The sequence below is a fragment of the Myotis davidii genome, unplaced genomic scaffold (genome assembly GCF_000327345.1).
Source record: "Myotis davidii unplaced genomic scaffold, ASM32734v1 scaffold1252, whole genome shotgun sequence".
Taxonomy (NCBI): domain Eukaryota; kingdom Metazoa; phylum Chordata; class Mammalia; order Chiroptera; family Vespertilionidae; genus Myotis; species Myotis davidii.
Genome location: NW_006283888.1, coordinates 28,828 through 43,074, shown reverse-complemented (window position 1 = coordinate 43,074; position 14,247 = coordinate 28,828). Strand labels below are relative to the sequence as shown.

At 40.1% G+C, this 14,247-nt stretch overlaps 1 protein-coding gene across 1 annotated transcript in view; it reads right to left on the bottom strand.

Moving 5' to 3' along the window:
- Window positions 1-7,477, bottom strand: part of LOC102772627 (nmrA-like family domain-containing protein 1) — a 14,086-nt gene extending 6,609 nt beyond the window's left edge. Inside the window, exons 1-3 of the mRNA XM_015567612.1 lie at window positions 7,361-7,477; window positions 4,030-4,279; window positions 7-114 (exon numbers count right to left, since the gene is read on the bottom strand). Coding sequence (XP_015423098.1) covers window positions 7-114; window positions 4,030-4,279; window positions 7,361-7,477 — 475 coding nt within the window. The remainder of the gene's footprint in view (window positions 1-6; window positions 115-4,029; window positions 4,280-7,360) is intronic.
- Window positions 7,478-14,247: the final 6,770 nt, after the last annotated feature.

Below are 14,247 nucleotides of genomic sequence, written 5' to 3'. Positions count from 1 at the left end.
TGAGGCCCATAGCCTTGCCTAAGAACTCTTCTGGAGAATCAAAAATTCTAGAGACGACTGCTCCGATATCAGCAACAGAGATGCCATCCATGGGAATGTCCCCCATAGGCAGTGCTAGTAAAAACAAAACAACAAAAAAAAAACAAGAGATAAAAATTGGTAATTATATCACATCCTCAGTAAGACAGTAAGTCTTACCAACTTGAATTAATCAACCACTAAACAAAAGGTAGGAAAGCAATGCAACACCTCATGGCCACAATCTATGCACAATTAGTTACAAGGTTTAGTTTGAGAACGTACCATAATGCCTAGGTATTGATTTTTTAAAAGCCACCATTTACTAAACATCTGCCTTGTGCAAAATATAATTAGTTATATCTATAATCCAGATTTCTTTGCTGAATTCCAGGCTCTATTGCCCAACTTCCTACTCAACATCCTTACTTTATTGTTTAATAAACATGTCAATGTGCATCAAAATGAATTCCTATAGCCCCCCAACAACTTGCTCCTCCTACAGACTGCCCCATTTCAAGTCTATCATTCCAGTTTCTCAAGTCAAAAATCTTAGTCAGCTTGAAACTTCTCTCACACCCCACATCCTTTCTTTTTTTAATCCTATTCATAGTATGTCTAGAATCTGACCACTTCTCACCAACTTCACTGCTACCACCATGGTCAAAGCCACCTTGAACCATCATCTTTGACTTGGATTATTGCAAAGTTGGTCTACTTGTTTCCACTCTTGCCATTCCACGGTCTCTTAGTCAATCTGTAAAACTAATATCAGCTCATATCATGTCTGTCCATACCTTCCAATGGCTCTCTGTCAATGGTTTACAAGACCAGACCTCTGTTAACTCTGGCCTCACCTTCCACTATTCTCCCTTACATGCTCTCTTCCAGCCACACTAGCTGTTCCCTCTTCTCAAAATGTTCTTTCCTGAATACTCACAAAGACTACCACCTAGCTCCATCAGAAGGTGCTCAGACATCACCTTCTCAAAGAGGCCCACTGATCCTCTTGTTTAAGTTCACATGCCACCTCCTTACTGCTGGCACACCACATATAACTTACCCTGCCCTATTTTTATACAGTACTTACCTCCTATTACTTATCTATTATGTTTATTTGTCTATTATGACATATATACTTTACTTATCTATTATGTTTCTTATCTATCTCCTCCACCCAAATAAAAGCTCCATGAAGGCAGACTTTGTTTTGAACTGTCTATTACTAATTCCCCAGTAAAAGAATAGAACATAGTAATAAGCCCTCAAATATTTAATGAATGGATGAAAGAATGAATGAGCCCAATATATTGGCTGGTTTAATCTTCAAAAAAATCTTGAAACATAGGAATATCAGGTACTTCCAGAAATTACTCAGCCAGCAAGCAGCAGAAGTGGGCTCAAACCTTCATGTGTCACTCAAAAGCCCCTTCCTACAGTGTGACACAGCCTCTCATGGGTCCCCAGAATCCCAGAATCCGGAGGCTGGACCCCAAAATGGATATGATCTAGCCTCAGAACTCTAATTTTTTAAATGAAGAAATTCTGAATGGATATGAAAACATGAACCAAATATATGCTGTCTACAAGAGACCCACCTCAGAACAAAAGGCTCACACAGGATGAGAGTGAAGGAATGGAAAAAATTTTTCCGTGCAAATGAAAATGAAAAAAAAAGCTGGGGCAGCAATACCCATACCTAACAAAATAGACTTCAAAATGAAGGCCATCACAAGAAACAATAAAGGTCTCTGCATAATACTAAAGGGGTCAATGCAACAAGAGGATATAACCCTGGTAAACATATATGCACCCAATATAGGAGCACCTAAATAAAATAATAATACTTCTGGAGAACTATAAGGGAGAGATCGACAGCAGTATGTTTACGGATCCATCTCCTAGGACAAAGGAAACTAAGGAGAAAATAAACAAATGGGACTACATCAACATAAAAAGCTTCTGCACAGCAAAAGAAACCACCAACAAAATGAAAACAGAGACCACTGTATGGGAGAACATATTTGGCAATGATACATATGATAAAGGGTTAATATCCAAAATATATAACGAACTCATACAACTTAACAAAAGGAAGACAAAACAATCCAATTTAAAAATGGGCAAAGAACCGAAATAGACATCTCTCCAAAGTGTACATACAGATGGCCAAGATACATATGAAAAAAAATGCTCAACATCACTGATCATCAGAGAGAAGTAAATTAAAACGATGATGAGGTATCACCTCACACGTGTCAGAATGGTAGCATCAACAAATCAACAAATGACAAGTGCTGGCGAGGATGTGGAGAAAAGGGAACCCTAGACATGATCTCACTCATATGTGCAACCTAATTAACAAAATAACCTGATGAATGGAGTGGATCCAGCAGCATGGAACAGAGTGCGGAATCTCCGAAGGAAGGCGGGGAAGGGTGGGTGACTGGAAGGTAATCAACCATAAACCTTGTGTGCATATATGCTTAACCCATGGACACAGACAACAGGGTGGTTGGAGGCCTGGGGCTGAGGGAGAGGGTGGGCTAGAAGAGGTCAATGGGAGAAAAAGGGGGACATATGTAATACTTTCAATAATAAAGATTTTTTTTTTAATGAAGAAACTAAGTCTATTGACTTGCCTGCTGCCTCACAGCTAGGAAACAACAGGCTAGGACAAGAATCAAGGTCTCTGACTTTCAACCCAGTGTAAAAGTGACTTCAGGCTTAGCAGTCAGAGATTAAATATCACATTTAATCTTTTGTAGCAAAATTAGCTTCCTGTCGAAATTTCTTGATGGGCACATTGCCTGCTCAGATTAAATTCTAATTGTATTTTCTATTTGTAAAGCAGTTTAAGCTTTTTGAGGCACTCTTTGCTAAGTCTCATTTGACTTTGAGGCTTGTTTTGTTTGAGAGTTGAAGGTCTTGAGATGAGATTCAAAGCAGCTATGGGACAGTGGTAAAGATTATGGCTCTGGAGTAAGACTGCCAGGGTCCATGTCCTGGTGTGCCTTACTAGTGAGCTTTGGAAAGTTACTTAATCTATATTACGTGAGTTTCCTCATCTGTGAAGTGAAGGTAAATAGTGCAGTGCCAGGCCCCTACTAAGCGGTTAGTAAATATTAGCTATTCCTATAGTGGGGAACGATACCTGAGTCTCAGGAATACCGAATGGCTCTGGAGTAAGACTGCCAGGGTCCATGTCCTGGTGTGCCTTACTAGTGAGCTTTGGAAAGTTACTTAATCTATATTATGTGAGTTTCCTCATCTGTGAAGTGAAGGTAAATAGTGCAGTGCCAGGCCCCTACTAAGCGGTTAGTAAATATTAGCTATTCCTATAGTGGGGAATGATACCTGAGTCTCAGGAATACCGAACACGGGGTTATATAGACTTTGGAGCCCCAGATGGGACTGGGTACCAGAAGAAGTTTAAGGCATCACCTCTTCATGCAGGCCAATCTAACCAAGAGATTACAATGCCCTAGTTCAGGACCTGGGAAATGTCAGTGAGCTGGCTTCTGTAACCCTGTAAAGGCACAGGAAGAAAGGCGGTTACTTGTTGAGCTATTACCCAAGTCACCTGTTGTATGGCAGGTGCTCCAGGTTGACTTTGTCACTAGTTTGTCTCTTCTTCTCCCTTCCCCACTCTATAAAATTCAATGGAAAAATATCCTGGAGTGAAGATTAACAAAAAGAAAAAGTCATTTTGTCCAATTTTTACATTAGACTTGAGGAAACTAAGGCTTGAGGTCGCATAGCTAACCGTTTGTATAAAGAGCATCTGATTGTTCAGACTGGAAGTGAAAACCTTTGTGTTTCCAGTCCCAGAACCAGTTCTATGTAAAATTTAAAACAATATTGTATCCCTCTCAGCACTTCACCCACAGGTAAGCACATAGTAGGCACTCAAATGATATAAGTCCACTGAAAAGAGGGAGGGAGGGGACAAAGGATGAGGAAGGGAGGACAGCAAGTGTCTGGTCAACTTTCACTACAAATTCCACTTACCCACGGTGTAGTAATCTCCATCAGAGGCTTTCTTGGGCTTCCATAAAGTGAGAAAGTTTTCAAAGTAAGCTGCCAAGTGGATGCTGGTCATGGGAACACCAATGGACCAGAAATACTCCTCCACCTCTCCCTTCCTATCAAAGTGCTCAACTACCAACTTCCCTCCGGTCAGACGCTTGACATTCTCCAGGCCGCTGAACACCACGTGCTTCACACCCAGGCGCTTGGTGACATCTGCCACCAGCTTTCCCTAAGGAACAAAGTAAATTCTGTATATAGATCGCTGTATTTGCATATGGACAGGAAGGGAGATGCTGCTTTCCCTTCCCCCCTTCCTTTTCTTACTGTCCTCCACAGAGAGGGAGCTCTTCAGCATCAAAATATATTCAAGTTACCATTTGAGAGGCCACTAGTGTTGGTGGGCAGAGGCTCCACCATGACACAATACTGAACCTCATCAGAAGCTAAGAGTCAGCCTGGTGAGAACGGGCAGGAACATCTGGTCCCTTCCTCTAGGGCCTAGAGCAGGGGTGGGCAAACTTTTTGACTCGAGGGCCACAATGGGTTCTTAAACTGGACCGGAGGGCCGGAACAAAAGCATGGATGGAGTATTTGTGTGAACTAATATAAATTCAAAGTAAACATTACTACATAAAAGGGTATGGTCTTATTTTTTTAGCTTTATTCATTTCAACCCGGCCAGATCTGGCCCGCGGGCCATAGTTTGCCCACGACTGGCCTAGAGTCTCGGCTATCAGTATCTTCGGATCAACTGTCACATTTATTTATATATGAGCCTCAAGGATACTTGAGAAAACAATATTCATACAGTGTAATAATGTTTTCTAGTAATTAATTATATCTGCACACCAATTGGATATTGAGGGCATAATAAAGACACACACACATACACACACACACACACACACATTCTCTTTTTTTACTTCAGTTCCAAATTTTCTAAAACATCTTCATCTCTCTCTTCTCTCTTTCTCTCTCTCTCCTCTTTCTCTCACTCTCTTTTTTCTTTCTTTCTACCGTTTCCTTCTCTTTTTTTCCTTACAAAACCCCATGTAGCAAATAGAGAAGACATAATTAATCTGGTTTAGTAGAGGCAGAAAGTGAGCAGAGAAGTGACTTTGTACTCCTGTGTTTCATAGTAAGTGAGTATCAGAATTAGAACCTAGAGTTCCTAATATGGGCTCTTCCAAAGTTTATCACTAAAAGATAAGCTGTAAATGGTATAATTAATTTCACAGACATTCCTGAAATGGCTCAATCCTGCTCTTAATTTTTTGAATTATGCCATTTCTGCAAGAGACTGATCCCATCAATTACACTTAAAAAATGTAATCTTAACATTTTTCCAATTTATACACATATATCACTTCAAATAGTACTGTCAAGGGGCAAGGGATGGGGGGGAAGAGAGACAAGGAATTGAATTTATAATGACAATGATGTTCCCTGAGTCCTCATGTGATAACTGCTCTCAAGAAGTAACCACTTTCATCTCTTTTAGCTGTTTCTGTATTTCTAAATAACAGGTTTGTACTACTAATGCTCTATTTTTTTCAGTTTAAGATATCATCTACTAAATTCTTACTCTGAAAGATGAGTCCTCATCTTTAATGTGCTCTCTCTCTCTCTTTCTCTCTCTCTTCCACCTCAACTAGGATTTTATGCTGATCTCTGCCTACATGTGCTAACAAACACACACACACACACACACACACACACACACAGCCCAACACCACCATCACACATATATGCAATTCCCTTTTTTTCATATTTCCAATATCATAATGTTGGGCTAGATCAAAAAGTAGTGCCTACCACATTGCTGAAGTTGAACCAAGTAATATTGTATGGTTACATTTATTTTTTTTCTATAAACTTTTATTTTCCCTGTGTTCATCACTGTGGGTTTATTTGCTTGTCTTAGTTTTTTTCTATGTACCCATTATTAATTTCTCCCCAAATTCTCTGCCAGAAGTAAAAATAAACTCATTACATTTTGTTCTTTCCTTTTTACTTTGGAGTTACCTTAATTTGTGGGGTACCCTTCACATGCCATCTATAGACAAATGACCGGCTCCATTGCACAGACATCCTCAGATCTCCATGGTTTTGAGACGTTAACATGTGCTATAGAACACTGACTTCACAATCAAAGAAATACTTCAAGTACATATATTTCATAAATACCAGAGAGATTTTGTGGAGTGAGGCAATTTTTGCTCAGACTTTTTTGTGCTCTCCAAAAGGGCCCTGGCCACAGAGCCACCCTGAGATCCTGCAGCATTGGGGAAGAAGAAACAGAGGAAGGTTCAGGAGAAATGCTCACTAAAAAATAGCTGCTCAGGAAGTACCACCATTCAGAGTACAACTGTTATAATAACTACTTCAGGAGGCATTCCCATTTTTGCAACAGTGGTTTTCAAACTAGGTTTCTCACAGCTGCATCAGAGGCACCTTTGAAAAGTCCATGGGGCAGAGAAAGAATGGGAGAGGCCTGACGTAACCATTGCTGGGGCTCCAGGGCTGGCCAGCAGAGCCTGAGTGACAGATGAATGGATAACTCTGACACACATTTGCTGTGAAAGAGAGGCTAAGGGACGGCCCGGATATAGCAACCAGGCAGCCTCGATTGCCTGCCTCATTAGGTTTTTATTGGCATTTTTATCTTTAGATACAATCAGTAGGGTAAGTAATCTTGGGAGGACACATGTGTTTGCATTGTCCTCAAGGCAAGGGCACCCAAAGATTAGGCATCAGGAATCCAGTAAACACTAGGGGACTGTACATTCACAGACTTGTTTGGAAAGGTTAAGGAATAATTAGGGGCACCACCTTCAGCATTCCCCTAAGTCAGAATTCTGATAAACAGGGCAGATGGCCTTCCACACACTTCCCTTTTCTCAGAATGTCCTCCTTACAAACTTTCCAACCAAGTCTCGTGTGCTCCCCAACAATAATGAGGCCAATTGAGCAGGGTGCCAGACCCTATAGCCCAGATTCAACTGGGAAAATCTATTTTTATCTGGTTATAGTTTTTATTTTGAGGTTCTTCACAAAATTTTCTTTTCAAAAGAGCTTCCTATTTTATTTTTAAGTTGAAAACTTGCATAAGTTTCTTTTTATGGCATTCAAAGTCATTGATGATATGATCATTACTTTCATTACTTGCCTCATTTATCTACTCTACAAATATTTACTGAATACTCTATCATATATGCCAGGTACTGTGCTGGGTTACTAAGATTTGGGATCCTCTATCAAACTGGTTATATATCTGTCCTGAATATGTTTTTCATGCCTTCAGATCTACCTTCACCTTCCGCACCCTGCTTAGTGCCCTGGGAGGTTGACCTGTATTGGACTCCATCAATGGGCTCTCTTCATATTCTAGGTTTGGTCCAGGTTTGGTCTGGCCAACAAGAGGCATCAGCAGCAGGAAATCCAAGAACAGGAAGAAAGGTGGCTATCTCCATGTTGGTACTCTCCCTGGGTTTTAGTCATCTCTCATGTCCTCTGCTCCTTCGTCCTATTGCTTACTTATTCGTTATTGGTCTCTTCCCTTTCAATTTTTATTTTTTCCTTGGCTTCTCTGAAAGGGTGTGGCGCTTGTTTTGTGTGAAACCCCAACTGATGCACCACTGATAATCCTATAGGGTCTGCTGTCAATGAGCTCTGCTTTTGCACAAGGAGCTTCAGTTGAAGTTACTAGTAAATATGAACACACAGCCAAAGGTCACCAGATGTTTGAAGAAAGTCTCCAATGAAACCAAAATAAACAAATTGATAAAGATAAGCAGAAACGATGTGGTGTACAGAAGAAAGAATTAAAACATTAATGTCTTCAGAGATTGGAGAAGATTTTGCATTCAGAACACTACATCTGCATACTGCACCAATAAAAAGGGAGAGGGAGGCAGGAGAGAGAGCATTCAGAAGAGAAAATGAAGCTCTCAGAAATTTAAAAAATTATAGCAGAAATAAGTTTTCAATCGAAAAAGTTGGAGAAATCTCTCAAAATTAAAAAGAAATGGAAAACAGGAAGGAGAAAATAGAGGATAAAGCCAGGGGAATTCCAAAATGAGAGAATAGAGAAAATGGGCATATGGAATTATCAAAGAAGACAATTTCCCAGAGTTCAAGGCAGTGGTTCTCAACGTTCCTAAATGCCATGACCCTTTAATATAGTTCCTCATGTTGTGGTGACCCTCAATTTCATTGTTACAAATTGAACATAAAGCATAGTGATTAATCACAAAAACAGTATGTAATTATATATGTGTTTTCCGATGGCCTTAGGCGATCCCCGTGAAAGATCGTTCGACCCCCAAAGGGGTCGCGACCCACAGGTTGAGAACTGCTGATTCAAGGATATCGAATGAGCTTCCAGATTAAGGGGCCACTGAGTGCCCAGCACAATGAATAAATTAAGTCTTACATTATTTACATAATTGTGAAATTTCAAAACACTGGGGATAAAAATATTTTGCAAACTTTGGCAGAATGGTATAAAAATAGCACCAGATTTCCTTATAACATTGGAAGCAATGGAGTAATGTCATTTAGAAGGGAAATTAACTTCTTTCCAGAATTTTACACCTAACCAAATGATCAATTGATTCTAAACATTCTACATAAAGACATTTCCAGACACTCAAGGTCTCAAAAATGTAACGCTTATGTACACGTTTTCTGTAAGCCACTAGAGGGTGTGCTTCAGCAAAATGACAAAGTAAAGCAAGCAAGAAGAACCCAAGAAATAGAAACCAAACCCAGGAAAAAGGCAAAGAGAATTATTAGAATAGTGGGGAAAGTAATCCTAGGAAGCTTGAAAGAAAAAAAAAAGGTACATTCCAGGAGGGAAGTCTCCATGGAGAGGAAAAAAAACAGAACTAAGAGATTAATTGATGTTTCCTCATTTTGAGATAAATCATCCAGCTTTACTGGAGAGATTAGAGAAAAAGAAGAGTGATAGGTAGAAAGAAAACTAAACAAATAAAAAGTTAAGACAATTACTAATTTCAGGGAAAATAAGAAATTATGTGAGAAAAGAAAGTACACACTACATGGCTCAAGTATGAACAATAATGACATAGTCACTATAAGAGTCCATACTAGTCCATCATCCATATACAAATTGTTTTAAACTATACAGGGGAGATGAGCAAAAAGGAAGTGTGTATTTGGGACTGATGATATAGGAGAGCTAAAGACAATAAATATTATCTAACATTGAAAAATCAAGAAATAGCTCATTATCACATTGTTTAGAAATATGAAGACAAATACCAATAGAAACAGAAGAGTTAAATGTGGAAAGGGGTAGAGCAGAGTCTGCTGGATTTCTTTATAAGGCTTGTAGGACTATTAGACTTTTAAAACTATTATATATACATCTATAAAAATAAAAATTTAATAAAAAATATTTGTTAGATATGTTAGTTTGCTAAGCCTGCCGTAAAAAATTCCACAGATTGTGGCTTAAACAACTGAAATATATTTTCTCATAGTTGTGAGGCTAGAAGCCCAAGATCAAGATGTTGCTATATTGTTTCTCCTGAGATCTCTCCCTTTGGTTTGCAGATGAAGAGCCTTCTGACTGTGTCCTCATATGGCCTTTCCTCTGTGTACTCCAGTCCCTCCTGCTTCTCTGTGTGTCAAAATTTCATCTTCTTTTTTTTTTAAATATATTTTATTGATTTTTAACAGAGATGAAGGGAGAGAGATAGAGAGTTAGAAACATCGATGAGAGAGAAACATCGATCAGCTGCCTCCTGCACATCCCCTAGTGCCCGCAACCAAGGTACATGCCCCTGACCGGAATCGAACCTGGGACCCTTCAGTCCGCAGGCTGACGCTCTATCCACTGAGCCAAACCGGTTTCGGCAAAATTTCATCCTCTTAAAAGGACATCAGTCCAGATTGGGGATCACATTCATGGCCTTGCTTTAATATAATTGCCCCAGCAAAGGCCCTATCTGCAAATACAGTCATATTCAGAGATACTAGAAACTAGGGCTTCAAGATATGAATTATTTTGGAGGGAAAAACAATTCAGCCCACATCACTGCCTATTGTAATTATTTCCTAAAAATCCTCCTACTAAACTGGGTTCTCCTTGTTTTCCAACCATGTGCTGAGGCTATTCTCTGGCAAATTGCAAGTTTTCAACATCTATATGTTGAATGAGTGAATGAATGAAGTGAAAAGACTGAAACGCGTGTTCTCAACTCTTAACTTTGAAGTAGACAGTCCTGCTTAAACCTGTACAAACAAATAAGAGGAGCTGGACCAAAACCAGGACTGGCTCTCTTACCACTCCCACTTTTTATGTTTTACTAAGAACCAAACCAAGAAAAGAATTTATCCATCTTGGCCCTGTTCCTTTAAATTAGCAAGACATAACCATAAACTTATCAGCCCGATAAAGCAGCTCCCAGAGCATCCATTCTGGACATACTCGGTTGTCCCAGACCCTCCCCATTTATTCTGGATCATTCCCTCTTGAACCCAGTTATCTTCAAGGTAATTCTATATTGAGGACAGTGTCTACATAAGAAACATCCAAATCTGTAAAGAAGTTTTGTAAGAGTTTACTTGAGTTTACTTGAGTGCTTGCTTTGGCAGCACAAATACTAAAATTATTTGAGCCAACTGATGACATATGCCAGGGAGCAAAAATCTCAAATGCTCTGCAAAATAACAGGTTTTGCAGTTTCTTTTATGCATTTGAAACTAAGGAGGGAAAGAAAGGAAGATCGCATGAAGGTAGCAGAAAGCAAGGTGGGGATTAAATTACAGGATAGTTATTAAGATTATGTGCTCTCTTGAGGGTGGTTATTTCAAAGGTGTGTTAACCTTTGAAGGTCCATGCACCGAAGCAATGGACAGGACTAGTTTAAGGCCAAGATAAGCCATTCTCTAAAGCAGTTACATGCCTGGGCCATGACTACCCACCATGACCAGCCCAGTTAGGAATTTATGGTCAGATCACCCTGTGAGGTTACTTTCCATAGAACCCCTTTTTACGTCCACAGTAGCATTTGAATGGCAAGCACTGTTCAGAGTTTGATGTGCAAACATATACAAGGTAAGGGTTGAGACATGTCCCTGTCAAATTTAACTAGTCCCAGCCAGTGTGGCTCAGTGGTTGGGCTTTGACATATGAACCAGGAGGTCACGGTTGATTCCCGGTCAGGGCATATGCCCCAGTTGCCGGCTCAATCCTCGGTGTGGAGCTTGCAGGAGGCAGCCAATTGATGATTCTCTCTCATCATTGATATTTCTATCTCTCCCTCTCTCTTCTTCTCTGAAATCAATAAAAATATATATATTATTATTTTATTTTAACTAGATATCTTATATTTGTATCTGCTAAATAAGGCAACCCTACCTCAACACCCAAACCAAGCATGCCAAACTCAAAGGCTAACACAGGCCAAATAAACAAGGTTTATGTTTTTGTGGGCCGCAAAAAAACAAAAGCTTCAATTTTCATAGAAATGTAGGTTTATTTCGATAGAGACATGCTGAATACAAAGGGCTGAAATAAATGAGTAATCGTTAACATAAAATAATAGAACATTTTATAGGAAGGTACTGACATCAGGCCAGGCCTTGAGATATGGTCTCATGGCCCCATCCCAGCATGCAGGCCTTCTTTCTCAGAAGGCCCAGAAGTCTCATTCCAAATTTGGGAGACAAAGGACTGAAAAAAGTATAAATAAAGAGAGTTTCCTCCATGTTGGGGGGGGCCCAGAATTTGAAAGGCACATTTTTCTCTGGGCCTGCACAGAATTTAATAATAAAATGTAACTCCCTTTCTCTAAGCGTGACTTGGCTTTTTTCTCCAGTCTTCTGCAACAGGACTAGTGGAGAGAAATGGTGCGCCTTCGTGTAAGGCGTGTAAGAGAAATGAATGCAACACAAATGATTATAGTAATTAGTCATTAGCAAACATTGTAGTTAATTATTAATAATTATATATAACAGGATATTGTAAATATTAAGTTACAAAATTTACATTAAAACGTTTCTTATATACGGTTACATTGGCTGGGCTGCAAAAATATTCATTGTGGGCCACATGTAGCCCATGGGCTGCGAGTTTGACATGCTTGACCCAAACACACGCAGAATTCCATGGTAACTGAACTACGGACAATCCCTGGGCAATAAAGTGATCAGCCCACCCTCTTGGCTAAGTAGGAAGCAACTTTCTTCAACCTTGACACATCTAATCTGATTCCTTTAAGAGCCACTCCCAAGGGTTGTATTCAACACCTTAAGCTGGGTGCCCAAGCGGCAACTCAAGTTTGAGACAAAAACAAAGTTCCTAGCATTTTTTGATCTGCCCCCACTTCAATCCTCCCCATTTTGGTGAATCACAACTTGATCATCCAGCTGCTCAAGCCAGAACACTCTGAAGTCATTGTTCTTCTCTTCTCACCTCTGAAAGCTAGTCTATCAACTCTTTTTTTCCCCATCACCATTTATCCCCCTAGACCCATGGTCGGCAAACTGCGGCTCATGAGCCACATGTGGCTCTTTGTCCCCTTGAGTGTGGCTCTTCCTAAGCCTTAGGAGTACCCTAATTAAGTTAATAACAATGTACCTACCTATATAGTTTAAGTTTAAAAAATTTGGCTCTCAAAAGAAATTTCAATCGTTGTACTGTTGATATTTGGCTCTGTTGACTAATGAGTTTGTTGACCACTGCCCTATACCATCCTCTACCCACCTTTCCCCCTCCACTCCTCCACCCTCCTACGCTCCCTTCCCCCATCCACAATCACCACACTGCCCCTGTCAACTCTCTTTAAAGCATATCTGGAATCTGATCACTCCCTACCACCTCTTTGCTACCATTCCCATCTAAGCCACAGTCATCTTGGCTGGCCTATGGCAGCAACCTCCTAAAGGTCTTCCTGCTTCAGCCCTGGCCCCTACACACTCTTTGAAAAACTGAACCTAAAATGATCCTTATAATGTAGAAGTAATATCTAGTCACTCTGCTCAAACTCCTCTAATGGCTTCTTATTTCTTTCAGGAAAATAATAATATTCTCACCTTCACCCTAATGCCTTATACAATCATCTCCATGTCCCATTTACCTTTTTTTTTTACCTTTTTACTAGTACTTAATTGAATTTATTGGGGTGACATTGGTTCGCAAAACGATACAGGTTTTGCTACTGGAGATAGGAGGAGACCTCAGTGTCAGGCATATTCTCTACCTTTCTCCTGTGCTCAGTACTTTTCCATTTGGCCCTGCTTGGGGCTCTTGCCTTCCCTGCAGTTTTCCTATTATTCTCATTCAGGTTTTGTAAGATATGACTAAGGCTTCTAGCTTCTAGTAAACCGCCTACACCCAGCCTCTAGCCTGCACCTAGTGCCACGTGTTGCCCTGACCTGCACAGGAGATATAAATAGCCTGCTCTCCCTACTAGATCATACTGGTCCCAGCCCACTGTGAGAGAATGTAATAAAATTTCTTAAATTCTCATCTCTTGGCACTGACCTAACGCTCAGTTCTTGTCTTCTTGAAGGAAAGATTTCAATGAAGAGACACAGGGTAGAAAAACAAGCAAGAATTTATTGACCACAGCATAAATATACTTAGGCCGGTGAAACAAAGATGGGCATAGAAGAAACAACAGGAGAGCCTAGGCTGGGCTACTTCGACTCAAACTGTGGTTTAACTACCTTAGTTTTCCTATTCTGCTTGTCCTGGAATTTTCCTAACTTATGATAATGCTATAACAGTTTCAAGTATACAACTCAACAAAACATCTGCACACTGCATAGTGCGCCCATCACACAAAGCAAAGTCTCTATTTCCATTACACCCCTCCTTTTGCCCACCTCCACCTATCCCAAACACCCTTCCCCACTGTTTTCTGTGTCTATGTGTTATGTATATATGTTTCTGGACTAATCCCTTCACCTCCTTTCATCCAGTCCCGTCCCCTCCCTCCCCTCTTGCAGCTGTTAGTTGTTCCACGTAACCATGCTTCTGTTTTTATTTTGTTTGTCAGTTTATTTTGTTCATTACATTCCAAATATAAGTGAGATCATATGATGTTTGTCTTCCTCTGACTGGTTTATTTCACTTAGCATAATAATCTCCAGGTCCCTCCATGCTGTCTCAAAGGGTAAGAGATCCTTCTTTTTTACTGCTGCATGATGTTCCATGGTATA